Source organism: Caloenas nicobarica, chromosome 4 (assembly GCF_036013445.1).
Source record: "Caloenas nicobarica isolate bCalNic1 chromosome 4, bCalNic1.hap1, whole genome shotgun sequence".
NCBI lineage: Eukaryota > Metazoa > Chordata > Aves > Columbiformes > Columbidae > Caloenas > Caloenas nicobarica.
The window spans coordinates 22,640,383-22,665,045 of NC_088248.1; the positions used below are offsets into that span (position 1 = coordinate 22,640,383).

Consider the following 24,663-nt stretch of genomic DNA (forward strand, 5'->3'; position numbering starts at 1 on the left):
ATGTCCTACAGTCATGATGATACTAAGATGATACTAAGAGACCATAATTATGCCAAGTTAAAAGTAAAATCATTGGGCAAGTCTTCATGCTAAAGTCATAAAAACTAACAGTCAAACCCTTTTAAACAAGCTGGAAAACTGCCAGAGCATCCATTGGGCCAACAGATGATCAAGATGAAAAAGAAGCGTTTGAGAAAGATCAAGCCATAGCAGAAAAGTTTAAAAAAATCTTTGCATCAGTGCTCTCCATAAAGGACTCCAGAAAGGTTCTGTGGGTGTGAGAACTAGTTTCAGATTGAAGTGTGAGTAGAAGAGGGTTTAGAAAGAAAAGAAAAAAAAAAAGTAAAATGAATAGTAATAAATCACCAAGACCAGATGGCATCCATCCATGAGCTGTAAAGTAACTTAAATATGGAATTGCTGAACTACTAACTGTGCTGTGCAGCTTATTGCTTAAATTGCCCTTATAAAAGGCATGGAAGGTGACAAACGTGACTGATTTCTTAAAATCTGGGTCTGGGAGAGAGGAGGGAGCACTCAAGAGACCAGAGTCTAGTAAGTCTCATTTCTATATCTAGCAAAACGATTGAAAGAAGAGCATTAGCAGATAAATAAACACACTATAATGGAAGAAAGTCGGCACAGCTTTGGCAGAGAGGTCACGTCTCACAAATGAGTAAGAGTGCTCTGGTGACAGCACAAGGATGCTCTGGTCGATACAGGCAATGTCTGCACAATGGAAATGCTTTGCATGTGCCAGGTCTAGCTGCATCCCACGGCCATATGGGGTGAGACCTAAGTGAACACCAACCCTCCCCTCCTCCTCCTCTCCTCTGCCCTGGTTTCCACAGGAAGGAAACTGGGGCGTGCAGCCCGGGTATGGGCTGCACCACAGTCTGTCGGCGTGCCCGATGTGGGTAATTACTGGTCTAGGAGCTGCTGCGCTTTGCATCAGGAGGTATACGGGGATGCAATCACAGCCAACTTGGATTTTAAAGCTATTAAAAAGATCTCCTGAAAGCTCTTCAAGAGAGCTTAGGGTTAAGGAGGAGGGCTCTTTGAGAATTAGCAGCAGCTCAAAAATAGGAGACAAAGGGTAATAATAAATGGACATCTCTCACAAGTGATGGAGGTTACCAGGGAAGTCTCACGGAGTTCTGCACTGGGGTCTGTGCTGAAAACTGTACTCATAAATCATCCAAAAAAAATCTGACCTTTGGAAGTGACAGAGCTTGTTGATGACTCCAGATGACGAAATCAAGAACTGTCTGTGAAAAATCGCTGAAAAATCTTACAAAACTGCCTGGCTGTCTAAAAAAATGGAAAGCAAAAATCACTAATGGCAAGACAATGCAGACAGTATAATCATCTTCCACCATACGTACAAAATAATTGGTTCTTAATTAACAGACATCACACAATAAAAAGACCTAAGTGTAATCTGGAACAGGTTTTTTGAAAACGTTTACTCAGCACTCACTAACGGTCAAAAAAAGCAAAGGGTGAGAGAGAAGAAGAGTCCAGAGCAAAACAGAAATCGTAATTTTGGTACGCCATAAATCCACTGTGTTCTGAATACAGCATGTCAGCCTGGTCTCCTCCAAAACTAAAACAAGGGGCTAGCAAAAGCACTGAGGGAGGAGACGAGGACGGCCAGGGGTACCAAACAACTGACAGACAAGGGTAGATTAAATTGACCCGCTGGTTCTTCAGCTTATAGAAGAAACGACAGGACTTGACAGAGATCTGTAAGCGATAAATGGCATACACAGGATGAAAACGAATATATCCACTATTACTACAAACACAACAGTGAAGTGGCACTCTATTAAATTATCAGCTATCTGCTCTAGAAACATCTCCGACAAACAAATATGCGTAATTAAATTGCAGAAGCGACTGCCACAGAACATTTTAGATGTCAACATTATAAATGTATTCAAAAAGGTATCAGACAAATTCACAGAAGATACAGAATGGTTATTAAGCACAATTGTCCGAATGCAAGAAAGTACCTAAATCACTGACTGCTGGAACAGGCAAATGAAGAAGTTTCCTTTTACCTCCGTCCTGATCTTAGGCTTTCTTTGCAATTGGCCAATTTAAAGGATGAGAGGCTGTGCCAGATGGACCTTCTCACAGTTTTCACATTCTTATGCATCTCCTTAAAACTACTCTCCTGTTTTCATTTAAACTTTCAGAGTTTTAACTGAAACGCTCTAGAAATTTAAGAAGTGTTTAGATAAAGGCATTAAAAGCCAAGGCCATTACAAAGTTCTGCAAAGAAGTTGAATCTATTTCTTTGCCCAACCATTGACCTGTTTATAATAAAAAGCCCAATAAGACTTATAAAAACTACCTGAAACATATTACACCTATTAAGTACAGGTATGACAGTAGTTCTTCAAAATTTCCTTCTGTGTCTGCACTATTTTGTGGTGGGTATGCAATAAAATCCTTTCATCTAATTCTCTGGATGGGAACTGAGTTGTGCTTTATACAAAAGTAAATAACAGTAAAAACGCATATATAAAAATTTTAATCATAGAGACATCCGCTTCTCACTGCACCAACAGTTTAGATTGTATGAATGCAGTATTCCTCTTCAAAATAACATATGCAGGCAAAAATCATGCAGGGAGGAAGATCAAGGGGCGCTTGCTGACCTTTTAACAAGACCAGCAATCACACACACAATTTATTAGCAAAGAATGAACATTGACAACTCTTATCAACAATACTAATTAAAAACGAAGGATTTGGAGACTGCCAGATGAAAGAGATTACTAAAATGTACCTAAATTTAGACGCCACAGGATTAACAGATTGCAAAAGACATTAAAATCATTACCATAAGGGTTAACAACCATCATCCTGCAAAATGTAAATGGAGGAAAAGTAATCTTTTAAACAATAAAAGAAGTTACTTATTGGCTTTATCACCATGCACAGACAATCTAAGTAGTCATCCCCTCCCCCTCTTGCCCCAGAGGTATGTAAGGTTAAAAAAAAAATCTGCTGTTCTTAAATATTCCAATTTTATTACATTTATCTTCCTGCTGTTACTATAGAAATCAGAATACCAGAAAAACTTACAGCATTCAGCACCGAACAGGCACAGACCAGCTTCCACAAGTATATTATAAGAGGAAATTAGGAACGTAATGAAAAGACAATGAACATGCTATTTACTAATAAAAGACACATAATTAATAAATGTAGACTTAAAATAAAATCTTAGCTATTCAGCTGAGCTACATCTGAATTCTTAATTTAATTTTATTACTTTCCTCAAGGTTATAAATTCCTCTGCCCGTTCATATCCCATGACAACATTAGCACAGAAACTTCAGAGAAATGTTCTGAAGCTGCTTTTCTGCCACTCTCTACCTCATCTGCTCTACTTAAACTTTCTCATTTGAAAAATGTATTCTCTATTCTTCCTCTAATGCTAACATCAACCTCTCTCTGCCTTTGTATTTTAAAACTTCATACTTGGGGGAATCACCAAGGGCATAGCATGAAAGATCCTTGCAATGCTACATTTTTATTTTACTGAAAGTTAACATCTTGCACTTTAGAGGAAGGATTTCCGTTAATTTGTAGTAACCTTTGTTAGCTTCTTAACTGCATTACATGCATAGTATTACAGGGTTATTTAAAAATATCTGGAATAATGATTGAATTTTATCATGAAAAAGCCTTCCATACTGCACTACAAACTAGAAGAGTAACCAGTAGTGTCACAATTGCCCGCAATAGCAATAATAGAAGGACAGGCACTTAGCTCAAAAATCCATAGCCTGAAGCTTCTCCTAATCAGTCAAAAGCAACAATACACTACTCTGTATATTCTGCTCTTAATGCTTTGTCTGCAATACCCAATAAACCGCAGCCTCTACTGAAACCTTTTTGTTGTAAGGACTGAGACACATATGATGTAATGCAATAATTTCAGAGATGGAAAAAAGACATGGCTGATCCAAATGCTTGTGAAAACTGTTCCCAGTTTTTAGACTTGGCTTTTGAAGTTCACTTTAATAATTCTTGGTATCTCGTGCAATGCTTGGTGCTGTTTTTATCAGGCAGACCTTCAGGTTCTTGACTAGGGTAAAAATCTCTGTAAAAATCTGATAACAGACGAAAGTGCAATGGGCAGGAAAATCAGAACACTTATACACCTCTGATTTACTCTGGCTGCTGCAGATGACAAACCAAGGAAAATCAAAGGAGCAAGAGAACACACAGCACATTAGTCATTCGGTGCATTTGCAAAATACTGTTGAAAAATTGATGCTGTACTTTAAGGTACTCAAGTGTCTCAATAAGGTGTCTCTATTACTGAACTCTTTTAGTATCCCACATCATTGCCATTTTAGAGCTAGATAACGCTGGAATGGTCAATAAGACAACTTGGGTAAATTTCCTAAAAACAGTAAAAAATTTTTGAATTTGAGTCTCTCTTATTCAAAAGTCCCTAAGCATTACATGTCTACAAAGAGACCATGCAAAACCTAAAATCAAAAGAAAAATTGAGTGGGATACGTGATGGGAGCAGAAGCCGTGGCCCCGATGGCAGCCCCCATCCCACCGCTACTACCCGTTTCCCACGTTGGGTGAGCGAGGATCCCTAGCATGCCATGTCTTGCCCCCTGCCAGGTTTCTGTTGGCAGTGCTGCACCCATCCATGGCTTTTATCCCTTCCTGAGCCTCTGAAAGGTTGCCAGCCATTGCCCTGACTTAACATACAGGTGGTGGAAGTGGATACCTGGGCAGGTGTCACCAGTGGCCTGCAGGACAGCAGCTTCCCCAGCCTGCCACAGAAATGTGAGCAAGTAGGAGCATCCCTTGCTTTCCTCTGGGATTCAGGCATCTGGCTCTGCACTGCAAACACATAAACTCCTACTATTGAAAGACTGGATTTCTTCCAGGACCTAAACTGTCATGCTGTCTCTTTCCAAAAATACTGGGGACTTTTCCTTCAAAAGGACGCAGCCAGAGAAAGAGTCATTTTATCTATTAGTTCAGTGATTAATTCATCCAGTAAGGGAGAGACCAAGGGAATTTGAAACTAACTTCCCTACCTTCCAGGACCATGTCTTAAAAATCATGTTTTAGGCTGTTCCCTGTAGCAAACAGTTCATTTTGCATAGCTTCAGGCAGAATCCCTGAAAATAAGCTAGCGTTAAAACACATCGTATTTTGCTACATCACTTGCTTTCAATTGTGTATAATTTTACCAATTTAATGCTCTGGACTTGAATTGTCCATGCATATGCTCGCTTCGGGTTGAATTAAATTAGAAAATTTCAGCTGAAGTATTTGGTTAAGCCTTAAGAGAAGCTTGGTCCCTCCCTTGAGTTAAATAGACAGCAGCTATTTTTTTCTGTGGGATTTTTGTTACTTTACTGTAGGAACCCAAAATGTCTCAAAGCTTAAGTCTTGATTCAGGGACAGTCCTTTGTCATTTCTTAGGAAAATCTTCCCCACTAATATCCCTCTGTTCTCCCAAATCCCTAGATCCATTCAAAGCTTCCTCGACTGCAATGAATGAAGCAAAAACCCAACACTCTCTCACTACATAATCCTATATCATCCCTACAACTCATCCACACTGATCAATGAAAAAAGGATGGAGTCACACAGGGAAAATAATATGTGATAACGTAAGTTAAAAGTTTGGTTATGCATATAGTCATTAAGGTGTGTACCCAAAGGGCTCAAACTATGATTTCACAGACCACCTTAATTTTGGAATTTTGCAACTTGCTTGCAGTCTTAAGAACGCTATTGCAACATCTTTTGAGTCTTGTTACATATGCAACAGTCATCCTTTAGGAGTGTTTACCTGTAATAGGAATTATGGGGTGTCACATATATGATGCCCTTTTAAAGATTTACTGTGGATTAAAACTAAAGTTATACGTATAGAATATTAGTTTTTATTACAACTACTATGCTACAAAGGAAGTGGATTAAACCAAAAGGCATACTGTAACTTACACACACCTCTTTTCAGGCTGTTTTTAGCCATTTCTCTAACAGGCTGAGTGGCCATTTTCTTATCCCTCAGTTCACATCCTCACATTTACTTAAACTCAATCAAAGCATGATCCATAAAGACAAAGACCATGCTTAATTAGATATGTAATATGACTAAATGAAAGCGGACAAATGTTATCAGCCTTCCATAAGCCTAGCAGGAAATCAAACCACATACTAGTAGGGGGGCATTTTGCACTGTATAGACACAATAATCAAAGGTACATTTAACAGCTATTAACAACAGAGACCCTCATTTGTTATCCGTCTTGTTTACAGGCCCTCAGAATAAGAAAGAAAACGAGACCATATATCATAGTCTTGCAGAAACATTACGACTTCCTTTTATTCACAGTAGTTAAGAGTCAACGGAAAATTCATTTAATGTAAAACAAAGCAACATAATCCTGCTAATGCCAACCTCTACTTTCACCCCTTTTAACTGTTCATTGAAGAAAACGCGGAACCCTCTGGGGCACCAAGTGCATGGTACTGGCAAGGGATCCTATCCTATCAGATATAGGACCCTCCTAATTGCTTTTTGCATAGAGATGGGAAATGACCTCTCCAGACAAAATATGAAGAAATACCAAGAAAATCTTGGCCATGTGATAAGAGAAACATAACTCTCTCAAGTCAGCAGAAGGAAAAGTAATTTTAAAGCATCTCCTTTTCATACTGCATCAACTAATACATGTCCTAAAATGCCAAGGGCGGTAAAACACTCAAAAAGTTGCACCAAGTGAACCTTAGGGAGGTCTGACAAATCTCATGGCACAGAAATGAAGGCCCATGTTTTTAACTACACACCACATCTTCAGGTTCATGGTACTCAAAAAATAAAGGTAAGACCAGCTTTTTCGGTAATTCCAGAGCAAGTTTCAAACCAGCGTATCTGCACAAACAGAAATATGTATTATGTTTTGCACTTATCTGAATGCTTCTTACTGGAAGCGTACTGGCTGACTTGTACAACAGCAGGAATTAATCTCTGACCTTACGGCAAAATTGGGAAAAGAGCTACATCTCCTGAACTTGGAATCGCAAAATACTTCAGTTTGGGAGGGACCTTGGAGGTCTGAAGTCCAACGCTCTGCTTGCAGCAGGGCGAATGTCAAAGCTGGGGCAGGTTGCTTGGGGCTTTGCTTAGTCAAAGCTTGGACATCTCCAAGGATGGAGCCTACAGGGTCTCTCTGGGCACCTGCTCTGTTATTTCACCATCTCATTATGTAATTCCACCTCCTGCTGCCCACAAGGCAGTTTGTTGTCCTGGACTTGTGATCACAGCCTCTCATCCTTCCACTGGGTACCTCCAAGAAGAGTTTGACTCCATATTTTCTACAATAACTCATCAGGAAAATGAAGGCTGCAATTAAATCCCCACTGTGCCCAGTATAGTCCTGGTGGCATGAGTCCATCTCCCTTGCTGTCCCAGCCAGCGCTGACCACCTTGGCCAAACCTCTGCAGGGCTCTCTACAGTTTCTCAATGACTTTCCCGTGTCAAGGAGCCCGCATCTCAGATTCCAAATGCAGTCTGCCAACTACTGCCCTGAGTGGAAACGTGAAAAACTTGGAACAAACGTCTCCCGTAATTCCCATCGAGTATGAAATGTGAGTGAAGTGAGAAAAACTCCCTCATTCCAGTGATGTGCCCATCATCACTCTGGAGTAAGCACTGAACTCCTACCCTTTTACCACCAAGGGTATTTCTTGCCTCCATCAGGTACTTCAGAAGCCCCTGTCCCACATCTCACAGCTCAACACAGCTCCTGGTAATTTATTTTTCTTCTCTTTTGACACACCTGCCTTCTGCTAGCTTTGGTAGCTCTGCAATGAGTATATTGTTAAACAGGTAGAAGACCAGATCACTATCTACCATACATAAGTGTTTTGGGATGTCTTTATTTTGCATTCCACGGCACTGCATTTCTTTTCCTGACTGGATACTAAGCTTAACTTCACTATAATTCTGCAGGCACTTACCTTCAAGGCTTGCAATATAAAACTCACAATTGATCTCAACTTCTGGAAGTTGAACACTAACAATGCATACGTACTTCCAATTGCAAGCAGGATTGATTTCCCTGTCCAATAAATTTTGACCCCCCAACTGACTTTTCAGATAAGAGAAAGCTGCCTCTGTGTTTGAACTTTTAGTCTACATTTCACCAGGACAACTAAACTCTTCAAAGTTCACATTTTCCCTTGGCTTTAGTTACAGATATTTTATCTTTGATGACTCCCTAATGTCCAAGTCACAGTGGAGGCACTTTCAAGAAGGAAAATGGCTGACAGTACATTTTCAACCACATACAGTGAATCATCAGTTCCTCCTCTTGCAAAAAAACCCCAAACCAAACGATCCTCCTTTGATATTGCTCACTGCTTTGGGACCAGATCTCATATGCATTAATTATTTAGGCATTCCTAAATCAAAGAAAGAGTATTAAGATGGATAGCAACAAAGTACCTTCTCCAAGAAAAACATTTCAGAATGTTTCAGGAGATAGAGTGGTAAATTAATTATTTTTTGTTAATTCTTTTCCTGTTTGTGGTGTGGTGGTTTTTTTTTCCCTTACCTCTAGAAAAAAACAAACAAAACCCTTCTTGGATGAGCATATGATGTTACCCCAGTTTGACTGCCTGTGTTTTCACTTAAATTTTGACTTTACTGTCTTAGAATAAACACTAGGCGAATGGAACAAAAATTAAATTATACTCATCAAAAGCTAAGCACTAAAAATACAAACTTAAAATACAAAGGAACACACATACTCAGAAGGAATGGTTCCTTGGTTGATCCTTCTTTTTGTTTGAATGCATCATAAAAGAAGTTATGTTTCATTACTGAAAAAACGTTTTGGCTTCTTTCATGATTGCAAAGAAGGGTAATTAAGACTGTCAAGAAAACATATTGAACAGCTGTATATTGTTAACAAAAGCATCATTGTATGACTGTGCTGAAAAAACTGGCAATTTAAACATTCGCATTTCCTAGAAGTTAGATATTTTTCCAAGCTCCAGTAGATACCAAAAAATGTTCTTTTCTATAAACCTTGGTAATGTATCAGTCGTATTTCGAGCCAGCAGAATGGTCCTGGTTTGAGAACACATCCACATATATAAGGAGAAACGGATGGCGGTATCAAAGCTTTGCCAATTGAAAACTGAATCACTGAAAAAAATATTAAGCTACTTTTTAAAATGCGATTAGCTGAAATTTTCTTAGACTGCAAGTATGCTTGAAAACCAAATAAAGACAGAGTAATCCTTCCAGCTCGCACTGAAAAGGACCATTGAGGAATACTTACTCATCGAAGATCAGGTCTGGAGCAAAATAGAGGAACTGGCTGTTTGTATGTTTGTATGATCTCCAACTCAAGGCAAACGATGACAGACACATCCACGAATACTGAATTAAAGTAATTTGGTCCTCGAGAGGCAAGTTTCTAAATCCTAGAGATCAAACCAGAAAACGCCCATGAACTATATTGTGCTCTACAGGGGTTGGCCAAACCAGTGATGAATACATCACTCATTATTTTCCTAGTATTAACAAATGAGAACAACACTCCCACAAAGTATACTTCTGAAAAAAACAAAACCATAATTTTTCATTCCAGTGACAAAACATGTTTTCTTCTTAACAGGCTATTATTCAAAATGAAAGCTTTTTAAATATCCATCACAGACATATGAAATAAACATTACATAAATCAAAAAAACTCAACAATCTTCTCTCAGAGGTTCGTTTCACACCCCGCTGTGAGGGATTTCAACACAGTCCACAGATTAAAGATGCAGTTTGTCAGACAAATAGTTCATTAATCTAAAAGAAAGACTGAAAAGAAATTTCACCAAACGCCTCATGGTCCTACCTGGAAGTATCTTTGCCCACTTCACCACCTGAATCATCTGCTTGCCGGCCAGGCGGTTTAAGGTGGAAAGCAGGTACTCTGCTGTGTCTGGCTTCGAACTGTCGTATCCTGCGTACACGATCTCCGGTTCAATGCTTTCAAGGATCTTAACAGGAGAGGGAGTAAGTGCTGGTGAGATAGCAGACATGTGGGGGACAAGTGCTGTGTTGACAGAGGGCTCGGTCACGGGTGGGATGTACGTCGTCCCTTCCTCGGGGCTCTGGGGTGGCGGCTGCTGCCGCTGCTGGGGCTGCTCCTCGTGCATCCCTTTCAATTTCCCCAACTTCTTGGACTTACGAGCTGTGAAGACAAGCAGCACAAGAGCCCAGTCAGCACAGAAATCCAGCGTAACCTTGGCTTTACAGAAAATGGAAGTGGAAGTGTCATCTCAAAGTCCTTAAGTGAAACAGGAGCAGAAGTCACCAGGAGCTGAAGAAAAGCCTCACTGCCTGCAGCGCCATTACGCTGGAAGAAGGACCAAAAAACACATCTATGCTCATTTTCATGGCTTTATGTTAGAAGTGACAGAATGTCTAGTATCTGTCTCCATACAGACATGCATAAAACCATCCTAGTTACTGTAGCTGGTGCTGATTAAAAATTTCAGAAGTTTATTTCATTTGTAGCTCAAAGGAATCACTTATCACCTACAAGTCTGTAATTCGTGTTCTCCATCACATTTGGTAATCAAAGGGAATCTCCCTGGCAATGGCCAAAATCGGCAGACCCAGAGCCCTCCTAAGCTTTAGAGTCCTAGTGCTCACCCTGGTTGTGCCTTAATTTGAAATGCAGTCAATCAATTCCAAACAGCCTAAGCCAGTCAAATCCCTTTGCTTCTGTTGCTTTGATACTTCCGTAAGAGCTTCATTCCCTTCTCTTGAGCACTTCTGAAATGACGCTAAAGATATTTACCCAGTTAAAGAAAAAACACGGAGCCTCGTGTAACACCTTTCTTCACTGCTATCAACGTTTCTCTAATGATTTTTTTTTTCTTTAATGCTACCTTCCCTACTTTTCTTTACTAAGTACTCCCAGAAGACAGCAGCGTTAGCGTGCTTCCACTCTTTGCAGAGATGCCAGCCGTTCTCTGTAGGTTGCCTTCCCAACTTTGCTTCGTGAAGCAGATACATAAGCACGCAGAAAGCCCTGCTCCTGCACCAGCAAAATCATCTTGCAGCATGAGGAAAGAATGGGAAATAAAAAGCAAGACAATTAAGTTAAAAAAAATCTACCACAAAACCAAAAAAACACCCTCCAAAAAACACAAAACAAACCAACCCAACAAAAGCCTGTCACCCCCCTCTTCGTGATAGTAAAACATAACTGAGATAATCTGTAAAATCAATAAATAATGAACTAAATTGAAATGTTTGCAGTCCTTTCAGAGCAACTTCTCTCAAATCTAGTCTTTCTTATCTATCTGTACACATTTAAAACTCTCGTCTGGACTTTTTATCTTCCTGTCTCTTGATTATTGCAACATTCCTTTTACTGGCAGCAGTAAATACAAGTCTATCTCACTTCTACTTAGAATACTACTGCAAACACCCTTCTTAGTCCATGCTCTGTCCCAAGTCTATCTTTTTGAGTTTTCTCCCCTGTCATCAGTTCCGCCTCCCTATCTTTCCTTAAATATTATAATATATCACCTTTTCTGCACTTCAGGATCCTTTCTGGCCAACCCCCACCCCATCCCTCCTCTCTTCGTTATCGAAACGCTCGTTTCCACTCTGGCTCAGCACGCCGTGCCGCTGCCTCCTGGGAAGTTTTTGAAGCTCGCTCTATGTGCTTCTTCCTACTACGGTGCAGAAAATCCCCCACAAATATCCACAGGACCACCTCGTAACTCCTTAAACCCCACATTTTAAGAAGACCCTCCTCCACAGTGGAGCTGCCATTGCCCCGAGACCATTGCTGGCTACAGCAGCCACGAGTGCTTTGCAGTTTCCTTGAACTTGGGGCTGCCTGCCCAGAGGCAGCAGTTGCGCCAGAGCTCGTAGCACCGGCGAGGCAGGATACAGACGTCCAAGGTCCAGGAGAACGCACGCACAAGTGCAACAATAGCCTGTTGTTTTCAACATTTCCTTGCTGGGACAGTACCTTGAACTCTGAGGAGCCGGCTCATCCCAAGTTCCAAAAGAAAAGCTGATTTGCTAGGGTAAATATAGGGCATTGCTATAGAAAACAGCAGTGTTACCACTCGTACACAAGATCCTGAAGATACCCAGTCAAACAGCTGCTCCTTGACTACCACCTTGAATCACCATCCCTGGAGGTGTTTAAAAGACACGTAGATGAGGTTCTTAGGGCCATGGTTTAGTGTCAGAGTTAGCTTAATGACTCGACTCGATGATCTTGAGAGTCTTTTCCAACCAAAATGATTCTACGATCTTCAAAACCTGAATACAATTCATTACTACTGCAGCACGAATTGCACCAAGCAGTAAGCGCAAACATCTTAACATCTGTTTGGTGTCGATTCCATCACACAGTGAAAGAAGGATCTTCGTGTCTGATTTCAGGAGATGTACAGAGAACTTCAGAGGTCTTTGTGTAACTTTCATCGCCTTTTCTTCAGAGAGCTGGGCACTATTTCATTAACTCACCTGCAGCATGTATATCTGCTTTCAACGACGTCTTAATTTCTCTATGCCTGCGAACATCCAGATCAAGTGAGGTGGCTTGAATTTTTTAATAAAATAAAAATCTGCCAGTCCTAATAAAATTTAGACTAAAATTCTATTTTTCAACTATCCACATATACTTAGCAAAAACTTCCTAATTATCTGAAGCATTAGCAGAGATTACATAGGGAAACAGAGGAATAACTATCATTTGAGGTCATAAGGAAGAGATGAGACAAGTATCTGTCAGGAAAAGTTTCACTGCAGCTGATTCTGTCTCAAGAGCCAGGACAAACAAGAAGACCCTTACAAAAGTCCCTTCCAATCCTATTTCTTACTTTTCTATTACAAAACCCTTAAAAAAGGCTCATTCAAACAATAAAGCACAACTGAAGGACTTTTCATCCTCTGGTGCATCAAGTTACATGGATGCTGACATAGTTCTTCAAGATGTAATTTCTGTTCCTAGTACCCAAAAAGCCATTTTACAAAGCAGCAGCTGATCAGACATTTTGTTAAACAAGCTTTTTCTTCACTCTGCAGAATAAAATGGAGGGAGTTAAAGGCAAATCAGACAACTCTGATAAATTTAATTCTGAAAAATAAGTGAAAATGCTGTTGTTCCCCATTTGGTGCAGTTGCACTGCCATGACAATGTCCTGGTGAAATCACTGCGAGCATTAAATATAGTTTGCGTTTATCTTAGAAAGGCAAAGCTGAACTCACACATTTTCCAACAAAATAAATCCAAAAAGCAAAGCAAGGATGGCCAAGCTCAGCAGAATACCTGATGATGAGTTAACAGAGATGTTTGCCACTGAAAAGAGAGTTTAAAAATAAGCCTGAAGGAGTGGATAGAGATTAGTGTTTGCTGTTGTTATTCATTAAGTTTTATCAGGCACTGTTTTTTTCCTGTTATCAAAACAGGACTAAAAATAAAGAACTTTACATAGCTTTCATGTTTGCAGAGGCAAAAAATGTATTCTCACTATAACTACATCAGAATAAGAAATGTATTGGTTTACCAAGTCCATTAAGTATCTAGCAACGCAGATAACTGACTACATATTTATTAAGACGTAATTTTGTATGTTCTATTCTCTAAGAGTTTTTCATTAAAACAAAAAAGAAATAACATTCTTCCACATATAATACTGGCATAAAAACGTGGTTTAGTTTCATTTTCTTCCATTATAATGCCTTTAAAATGAAGCTGAGAAAAAACATTACTGCCTGACAGTCATGTTTACAGTGAAGAAAACTGTATTTTTCATTTGGCTTCATGCCAGTACTGTAGCTCAACTGGTTTGGTAACTCCCACAGAAACCAACAACTAAAAGATTAAATACAAACTCTGAGCAGTACGTACTCCAAGTCGGTCTTTTGAAGCTGTTTTTCACATTCACTCTCTAACTGCAATGCCAATGGGGTACTTCATACAGCAAAGCTTAAGGCTGAAGCCTATTTTGGGTTAGGACAAGGCTTCCATCCAGATGGCTGCACAGCCAGCGACCGCACATTATCTCTAACTACAGGACTTCTTGCCCCTCCTGTCCAGCGTTATTGCAGCCAGGATATCGTATTGTAATCCTTGTATTTTTAAATCATCCGAGATAGAGTAACAGCTGAAGAAAAACAAACAATTGTGAAAGACACACTGCAGATATAACTGAGGTTAACACCCCAAATATCTGACACAGCTTTTGTTGAATAAGAATTTTAGAAGGTCTTGTACCTTGCAATAAAAATAATGAAATAAGGTGAAGCATCAGAGAAGTGACATAAAGTTGGACTTTAAAAAGGCACGTCCAACAGGCCTCCTCTGTAGCTGTAGCCATAAATTACAGTGTAACAGAGGAATAAATAAGCTACAAACCTGACACAAATAGCAGTCCCTGTTCCTCTGGAAGCGACAGGCAAAGTTTTACCTGGATTTCATATAAGCAGGCCTGCGTCCAAATGTTCAAAGAAAAGCCTGTAAATTCTGCAAAACCACATGTCGTTCCTCATGACTGGAAGACCTCAACACCAGCTTGCTTATCATCCTCAATGCCAGTCCCACCTGCCTAGACAGGGACAATGGTATTGCTGCAGAGACACTGAGGAAGGCTGAGGCGCCGTATTAAAATCAGTTTAACAGAGTCTTGAGCACTGTTAAGACTATAAGGCAAATTAATCTCTTTCATCCTTACTGCAGCATCAGCTTTAGGATCTAGCAAAAAGAGCAGACAACCATTTGAAAACAGCTACTGGCAGGAGACTGGGGTGAATTCAAATTTGGACAACTGGTTCCCGAGGGTCTCAGGACCCTTCATCTGTAAGACTACTGCCCACAAAGCCAAAATGTACAGACTATGATTTCAGGACCAGGAGTTTTCATGCGATCTGTAAAACACGGAACAGGTTTTCTCGTCATCTGCAGCAGTGAATGCTGCTGTATGTCAAATAACCAGACATTAACGGGATGTGAACTGATTGTAAATTATTTTCTGAATACAAATTAATGTGACCGTCAGCTACAAATCTGTGGCATTCCTGATTTTTAGAGGTTAAGTTTGAGGTTTTAGGATAGTTACAAGACAGGTAAGCTAGTACATGGTTTTTTAAAACACACCATAGTAAACTTATGCATACTATACAAGTTGGGTCCAGAGGGAGCTAATCTATACTCCCTTTGCTCCCAGAGAATATACACAAATTAAGTTATGGACTCCACACAGCCATACAACTATTTTTCATAGGCTCAAAATTAATAATTTTCATCAGCAAAATTGTTAAAGAAATGGGATCCTAAAATGCCAAAGAACAAAACGCTAACAAGAGCAGATAAAAGAACCCATAAATATTATGATTTAACTCAGCAGTTTTAGAGTAGTATCTTGATTGCAGAATTGTATCAGTGTTCAAATTTAGTAAATGAACAATCTAAAATGCTCTGCAAATTCATGCTGGCACACAGTGCTCTAAACCGAAATCTGAAGTTTAGAAAATTATCCGTAGTTCTACGTAAAGAACTTGTAGAGAATTACAAGATTTACAATGATAGTCCCCTAGAATCAGATTTTTTTTTTTTTTAAAAAAAGATTATATTCAGAGCTTGCCTGCTGCCTATCAACCCCAATTATTACTTGCATAGCTAACGACATGATATAGATGACCAAGAGCTTTATTGTACGTAAAGTTCTGCCAGAGCCAGGACCAAATTGATCCTGACCCAACAGATATTTTATTTCATCCATGTTGCAAAACATATTTGAATTAGTAAATAGTATCAAAAGCGCATTATAAGAACATATGCTACCTCTGGTGTAAAGCAGAGAACACCAGTAGAAGCGGATGGAGGTTTGAAAAAGAGGCACAGGAGAAGAAGAGAAAACAGCAATTTGAGTGTATATACATATGTAAAAGAAAAAGGGAAAATTATCATGATATGCACTTCAAACAAGGTAAAATTTGGGAGTATTTCAAAGTATGTACGGTACTGCCAGTGATCTAGACAGTGTGAGGGTAGACAATATGCTGCAACCCACACACACTTTGAATTCAATCGTCAAAATCCTCCTCCTCCCCCTCCCTCAAAAGCCCATCGTCTCTGACCACTTTTAACAGGGCCGGCTCCGCACACCACCCCGGTGTACACCCGCGTTTCACACGCTTGAGCTCCTCCATCCAGGTCCCAACCTCGCTGTGCAAGCTCTGCACCTGAGCTACAACCACCACCTCCTTCCCAACCTCAACAGCTGCTGGCTTCCTCCCTTCAACCCCATGCCCAACACTTCATGGCTTTTGGGCGCACCCCTCCACTGCTGCTGGTCTCTGCCCGCCAACATCAACTTCACCGTGCCAGAACCACCACAGCACTGAGCTGCCCGTCCTCTCCTTGACGCAACCGTAAAACCTTTGGACACTCTCTGAGCCCTCACCAAGCATCAGTGCTTTGTCACTTGCTTCCGCCTTTGTGTAGATAAATGCTCCATCAAAATGCCACTTTTTCCTCCTCTGAATCTTTTCATCATGTTTGCCTGGTGCCTTTGCCTCATTTACTTCAGTGAGCTGACATCTGTTCTCATTAGCTATTTTACTGCTACCACAAATAGTGTTTCCCTTCCCCCAAATCTGTTGTATCTTGACATATATGAAAATTTTGAGCTATCCTGGTACAGACATTTTTTCACTCAAGTGTCTAGCACAATGGTACAAGATTTTTCTGAGAAATTTCTAGATGATAATACAGACATTTTACATGTATATATATATACACACACACACGTATGCACACAAATGCATGGAATGAAGTGAAAAGCAATAATGCAAACAAGACCTTACAGCACCATCCTGTTTTCCATACAAAGTGCATTCAGGCACACACCCTTTATTCTTCAGGAACCTAAAGCTTCCAAGAACCAACTACCCACTTTGGGAAGCAAACCACTGCATTTCAGGTAGAGCTGCAGTAGATGAAGAACCTCCGAATGTGACCCCAAGCATCATCCCATGAGTAAGACGAAGGCCCAGGTACAAATCTGGGAGACACACGCACAAGTAGATGAGTCACTGGTTTGACTGGCCAGACCGAGGGGAGGAAGCAAATGAAAAACAACCACTGAAGCAGGGGACAAGCTGTACAGGGACTTGAGAGCAAAAGATTACTTAAATTTATCATGTGAGACATACTACCAAAAGCACTTTGCTCTTGCAAAGCAGTTGCCTTTCAAGGGGGGGTTCTGTAACAGCATTTAGGATATGCTGACAAGACCAAGCAGTTTGTCTGAATATACAAAGAAAGGAAGACTGCAGCTGCTGAGAAAGAAAATAAAAGTCCCGCCTTCACATAGCAAAATACATTTTAAAATCCGTTTCTAACAGCTGCGACACAGAGGAGATAGAAAGTGATAGAAAATGGTATCACTTGCCATGAGCCGGAGGAATCAGTATACAGGTAGAATTTTAAATTAATTAACAAAGCAATGAAAATTTCCTAATTTCTTATCCTCCACACCAGCAGAAGCAAACTTTTAGTGAAGAACAAGCTCAAAGCCAATGACTGAATTCAGTAGAATGAAACGGTAGCAAAACTGAAATAATGCCATAGTTTAGTATTGCCAACTTCATTCACAATTGCTTAATAATTAATAAGTTACACTTTAATCTGACAGGATTGGACAGCTTAAAGACAAGGAATAAACGTACACGAAACCTGATCTACGGGTATGTCACATTCTATTTGGCTTCAGCCAGACCCTGCAAAGATCCAGGCACACCCAAAAACGTAATTCTTGCTCTTTGTTCACATTCAGTATATCAAAAAGGAGGGTACAGCACAGATGAAAGAAAGAGCTTCTAAAGTACATTTTAATCTACAAAATTGTACACTGTTTTCACTGTGTTAATTTAAACATATTTTAGTTCTTTATTCTAGTTAGATTTAAACTACTAATAAAACTGACTGTAACTATGTAAATATTTCCTTCTTATTTGCTTGTTTATATAACAATTTCAGAAATGTTTGCATTTTTTTTTGTTTTGAAGATTCTAATACACAGTGCAGTGCAATGCTGCTCCAGTACAGCACTGTGAAGAACAGAAACAATATAAGTGAAGCAGTTTATCCTCTTGCTTTGATCAGCTATACTTTGCCCAACTTAATATGTTATTAATTTCCAATAAAGGGAATTCTGCAATATCCCCCGTCTTTCTCCAACATCTAACCACTCAGTTTTCTCCCAACTTCTCCCATATCACAGTAAAGTTGATTTCTCTTCATCATTCCCCCAGTGGCCATAAAGAACAACCTGTGATTCCTGTCCTCACTTTTACATCACTTTTTGTATTGAAAAACTGTTATCATGTCGTCCTTAATAAGTTTCTCTCTTCTCCATGGAAATAAATTCAGTTTCTTCAGCTCTTCTTTACAGATTTACGTTTTGTTTTGTTTTTCTAAGCTTCTTATTATCCTTGCTCTTCCTTGGGCAGTCTCTAGTCTGTATTCACCTTTCTTCAGGCACAGAAAATGGAATTTCAGGAAGGAAGGTTCAGTTCAGATGCTAAGGAAACCTTTTCTAAATGTAAAGGTCTGTGGAAAATTGGAACAGATTCTCCAAGGGACACAGCAGAGACTTCCACTCTGGAGACCTTCAAGAAAAGATGGGAGATGTGTCCATCAGGAAGGACACAGGTATCACTAAATCCTACCAACCGGCACAGGAACGTAGGTGACGATTTCATGACGTTGCCCCATCCCCACCACCCTGACCAACAGTGCTGATAACCAGACACAGTCATCAGATCCTCACTTGCCAGCTCAGACAAGAACAGAATGATGCCTTAGTATCCAACAAGACTTGCTTATCTTTGCAAAAATTTTATGTTGCTGACTCTAAATTTAACACACCATCATCGTGCCACCATGCCCCTTTCTTCACCCCCGTCTCTGAACATCTGCTCTCAGGTTTTTTATTCTTGCCCACCTCCTTTCTCAGCGTAACCCTCTGCACTCCACTGAAGCTGCCGTCATGTTGGTTTCAGCCACTAGAACTGAAGATGCTTTTGAATTCTGATTCTTGCCACAGAGGAGCATTTCCACATCTGTAGGTTTGTGTCTTTACTCTCTACTCTGCCATACAAATAATTAGTGAAACTGCAGACACAGAACTGACCCTCAAGATGATACTACTTAAGATGCCCTTCCAGCATGACAGCAAACCACTAACAGCTACTTTTGGAGAAGGCTATCTTCAAATAATTACACGCCCACCCAATGAGAAATCTTACCATATTTTCGTGAGAACTCTGCACTTCCTTCTGATTATAGTTACGGCTGGAAACACCTACAGGGAGGTGGCACCTTGTGAGAGCACTCGCACCCACCTCATGGACCACAGCCGGTTCCTCTGCAGCGCGCTGGGTTTTGCACGCAGGATCCAGGATCCACGGAGATCTGCTCGCAGGCACGGCCTTCGCAGCACAAATACAAGCAGCAACCTCACAAAGATGGCGCAGAAGCCATCACAATTGCCTCTCAGAAAAATTGAGGTGAAGTTCCAGATCAAATCATATTTTGAGGTCTAACTCAATGATGAAGCTCAGGTTACCTACTTGTCTGATAAGCAGGACAGTGATGGCCACAGCAATCAAGAAAGGAACTGGGGAGGGTTTGAGTGAGAGACAGGAGGAATTAATCCCTTTTTCTAGCTGTGCTAACGGACAAAAGTGACAAAAGAAAGCTGAGTTAAAAAGTGCATTTTTACAGGAATATTTAGGTTGCCAGGGAAAATGTCTAACACATTTGCTTGTTTCTCAGCAATCCTCAAAGTGATAATTAATTGAAAAATAACAGTTTCATAGGGGTACTCCTCCCTGTGTGGGAACAACTTTTACCAAATGCCAATTAGTGGTTTCCTGTTAAAATCAAATCAAGCTGTTTTTGATAGAGCTTTTTAATGAGAAATGGCTAAAGTATATTTCATATAAAATCCCAAACTAACATAATACAGTGTTGCAGCTAACATTTTTGGTATATAAAACTCCCTCTTGTGCTTCTTCATAAATTTCAAAAGAAATGTATTTACTAAATATTTAAATCATTCAATAAACAAAGCCTTAAAAAAAGCTTACAAAAGAAAATTATAATGTTGATGAAAGCCAATCTTAATCAGTCCTTTTCAGATGCTCCTAAAACTCACATTTTACTGATTATTTATTCATTCTTCAAATGCATGGGAAATTCAATGATTTTTGAGCGAAGCGTTGTCTACTAAATGCATCAGTAGTTTTGACTATTCATCAAATAGATTTAAAGACTAGCAGTAAAACTCCAACCAAAAAATGCAAAGATTAGGTCACCTACAGTTCCACGTTTGTCTGCTATGACACTAACATACCTGAAGCAATGCAACATCAGAAGCTTGAGCTGCTATCATTGGTAATAATTTGGGTAAAAACAAAGTTAGGGAAACTTCGGAGAACAGATTTTGAAATCTTCCACTGTACCAGACTGAATGCTCTTGGCTATGATCACTGGTTTCTGCCTTGTGCCAAGCGACAACCTTCCTCCCAAGACACCCATTCCCGTCCAACCTTCTGCAGGCATTCCTCATCCAAGCCTTCTCTCCTGCTTTTATTTGAGTTGATACCCAATGCTAAGCCTGTTCTGTGATTTACGCGCCCTTCATCATAAAACTAAGCCATCTCAATTGCCCCTGATACAGCCTTATAGACATTTACTGCATGCGAAATTTCCTCTTTGCATTTACGTTGGAGACACAAGTACTCAACAAGCTTTTCAGAGTTTTTCAAAAGCATCAATAAGCAAACTCTGCCGCAGCACCTCTCATCCTGTATCTCGAGTGCTCACGCTTCCACTCCACGTTAAAGAGCCTGCCACGCTTCAAACGCTTTATTTTCTTCCTGCACTACTATTACTAGAACTCAGCTCGGTAAGTGCTGCACTTCCCTCCCCGGTCTTTCTGGTTAACGTCCTTTAACGCACCACATTTGCACTTGTATTCCCCCCAAGCAACAAAAATTTTGAGATACTTTATCTCCTCACCTGTATAATTTCCATATTCCTAGTTTTTAATAACTCGGATTTCTTTCAAATTACCTTATTTCCAATACGTTCAAAGCTGCTGGTCTGTCCCTCATCTTCTAGAAATCGTCTACCCCTCTTGATAGAACAGCAACACTATCTGTGAACTACAAGCTGGTCACTTATCTTCTGCAGTCATCTCAGCCATATTTTTCATCATCCAGTTTATTAGTGATTAAAAAAAAAAAAGAATATAACTATGTTAATGTCCTGCTTTAATAAATCACCCTGAACATTAGTGAAACACCCTGTATGTGATATTAACCACTTTTCCAGGGAAAAGGCAACTCTGCAATATTACCCATGCGTATGATCTGCATCAAGAGACTATCTCTTTGCAACTGGCAGCGTGGCACACTTCTAAATTCTCCTGAAGTTGAAATTGTTGTGTGTGAAATGCCAGTAATGACCAAAATTGACACATGCCTCTCTACGAGGGTGTCTAAATGGCATGCCTGACTGCGCGTGGTCGATGTACAGACCCAGAAGTCACATGTAAGTTTCCTCAGCTTGCTCTTCCCTGCATGACAACTGCGTGGTTCCGAAGGCAGGAGAGTTGCTCCTCATCAGTATCTCCCCTGATCCCTGCTCACAAATCCCTTTACTGTCCATTTGGGGTGGACTGCTTGGGTGAGCATGTGTTCTACAGTCTTCCTCCTCTTGCACCTTCTGCAGGGCTATTAGGCAGGTAAGAAGACTTCCATTACTAAAACATTACAGCACCGGGAGGAAGCAGGATAACTGATGGCAAAGAACCACAAAAGCACGCAGATCACCACCACCCCTCTGCAGGAAGGTGTGTGGCTCAGGAGTGCTCCAACCAGTGCCTTCACCCTGCCCTCCTCTCGGTTAAACACCACCTTCTTGCCTGTTGTGTATTTCTAAGGCTTAAATGTACTCAACATTTCCTTCATAACCTGCTGTGGATTGTTCCTTCTAACATTGAACTCCAAAGTCTGCTTATTGGGCCAGGTATCCTTGCCACTTCTCATACCTGTTTGAGCAAAACATACTAAAAATGGAAAGGCGTGCACTTGGGAATTGGTGGGAAAAAAAAGGAGGAAACAAAATTCAAAACAAAATACAAGTTACTAAGGTAATTCTGAAGCAAAGTACATATGTGAGGACAAGGGGAAAGAACAGTTTTATGTACTGAGGCACAATCTGTGATCGACTGAATTTTCCTTGTGACATTACTAGAGTAAACCACAGCTCTAGAGTCAATTTAAAACCTGTGAAGTGCCAAAGTAGCAGACTTCAAAAAAGCAACACAATGTCAGAAGAAAAAGCACATGACTTGCATAGTCTTAGCATCACTGCTTCTTCAAGACATACTGTCACATCCAGAATAGCTCATTCAATGAAGATCAGTGATGTCAAACATAAGAAGTTTTTTTGTACATGGAAATAACATTTTCACAGTTTTTTGATTTGCACACAAATTATCTAGCTTAACTCCACTTGCCTAATATTAATCATAGCCTGCAAGAGACCTGGGACAGTTGCATGATCCACTCTCTTGCACAGACTAGAACCAACTGTACTCTCATCACTTCTGACAAATATTTTTCTTTTCTGATGTTTAAGACGTCCAATGACAGCCTCCACATCTTCCCCAGATTATCTATTTGAGTGCTTCCCTGGCCTTACGTTAACAGATGCTATACTTTTCCATTTCGTCACTTGTTGCTCATTACTTCTTGTCCTGCTTTTCAGACGTGGAAAGCAGATCACCTTTTTCTCTTTACTGATGCTTGTTGCTGAAGCAACAATTACTAACTGATGAGGGTTTTAACAAAAACCACTATTCTGCATAGTGAGCCCATCACACTTTGGCCAAGGTTGTCTCAGACATGGCAAGTAAAATCTTCACGCCTTCTCACTCAGGTGGAGACTCTCTGAAGCAAAGGCTCGGCAGAAGCTAAATGGACAAGTTCTTCCTGCTTCTACAGCTTCTTGTGGTGGGGGGGAAGTGAGCAATGGAAATGCATGACAGACCACAGGGGCAAGTTTCCAAAGGGCACTGTGATAACCAGCAGCTCCAGAAAGAGGATTGGGAGACACGGACATGCTTTCATAGCAGGGACTATCTTTTACTGCTGGGAAGATTTAAAAGGATATAGACCTAGAACACTGTGGAAGGAAGCATGATTGATTCAGAAAAAATTCACCAAGAGCTGCATGTAATGAATTTTGGAAATGCTGAAGCACCCTGGTCTGCTCCAGCATGATGACTCAAAATAATGAACAGGTGTTAAGGGCTTGCTTACTTTTTATGCATCTTTATGAGCAACAAGGATAAACAGCAACTCATTTCAGGATCCTCAGGGAAATAAGTTGTTAAATGCAAATGCCCCACAAGACAGAGAAGTGCTATACCAGGACACTAAGGAAAAAGGAGGGTCACACCCTTGGTCCTGGGATGTCAAGAGGCCACAAACATCACCTACCCTGGGAGCATCTTGGAGGTGAAAGATGGAGCCGTGATAAGAGACAGAAAAACTTAAAAACTCATGGGCACTGCACAGGGGATCCACACAAGCCAGCCAGCCAACACATGGCAGAGGGCATCCAAGCAAGAGCTGCTCCCGTGCTCCAGGTGCACCACCTAACAGCAGCCCAAAACAGACACCCCTTCCTCCCCGAGCCTGCACACACGGTGCTGCCACGTGAGACGGGGCAGGCTGGGACACGTACTCCCAGCAGGAGCCCAGAAAAGTCGCAGCTCCCTTGCAAAGCTGGCAGCCGAGGGGGTTACACTGTGAATGGTACGATGGAGCATCCAAGCAGATCAACAGGGAAGTCTGGAGTTGGGCAGACCCCTGCCAAAAGCCTGAAAGGCTGTTCCTGGAGGAAACACAAACACTGCTGGCAGCTGAGCACTCGTCAGAAGGGAGAAACCAGCAAAACTCAAAAAAAAACAAAGGAGGGCTGAGGACACGAACCTGATTAGGAGTTTGATTAAGGATTGTTGCAAGCGAGCTGTGTGGTTTTGGACTACAGTAGTGCACCTTCCTGAGCTGCCGTCACATATGAAACAAAACCAGCTAAATACAAAGTACAAGAACACACTTTCAGTACTGTTTTTGAATTGATGTCTGAGAGATTACTCTGACATTAGCAGGCCTCTTCAAAATTCTGCATTTTTAATCATCATTCCCAAATAGACTCCTCATTGTTGTGGCAAATGACTGTTCTGATAGTTACCTACAGTACTCTTGAGGATAGTTCAGTCGAAAAGCTAGAAGGTCGTATCAAGAGCAGTATCTTGTAACATGGAGGAAGACAGATGCAAAAGTAAGGAAAGTTAACTGTTGAACAAATTGGTTCCTAAAAGATCCCAAACAGCAGGACTGACTTTTTCTTTTTTTTTTTTTAAATATATATTCACAAGATGTGGGGTGGTGGTGCAGCAATAGCAGCACCTTAAACACAGCTGGCCCTTACTGAGGCAGAGGGATGTTCTCTTCTAAAGAGTCACCGACACAAACC

At 40.6% G+C, this 24,663-nt stretch overlaps 1 protein-coding gene across 3 annotated transcripts in view; it reads right to left on the reverse strand.

Annotated features, from left to right (window-relative positions):
• The window catches only part of NR3C2 (nuclear receptor subfamily 3 group C member 2), a 206,029-nt gene that overhangs the window by 25,698 nt on the left and 155,668 nt on the right, over positions 1-24,663 (reverse strand). For all 3 annotated transcript variants that reach the window (XM_065633639.1, XM_065633640.1, XM_065633638.1), the window contains 2 exons: positions 9,922-10,260; positions 9,355-9,499 (listed from right to left, as the gene is read on the reverse strand). In XM_065633639.1, coding sequence (XP_065489711.1) covers positions 9,355-9,499; positions 9,922-10,260 — 484 coding nt within the window. The remainder of the gene's footprint in view (positions 1-9,354; positions 9,500-9,921; positions 10,261-24,663) is intronic.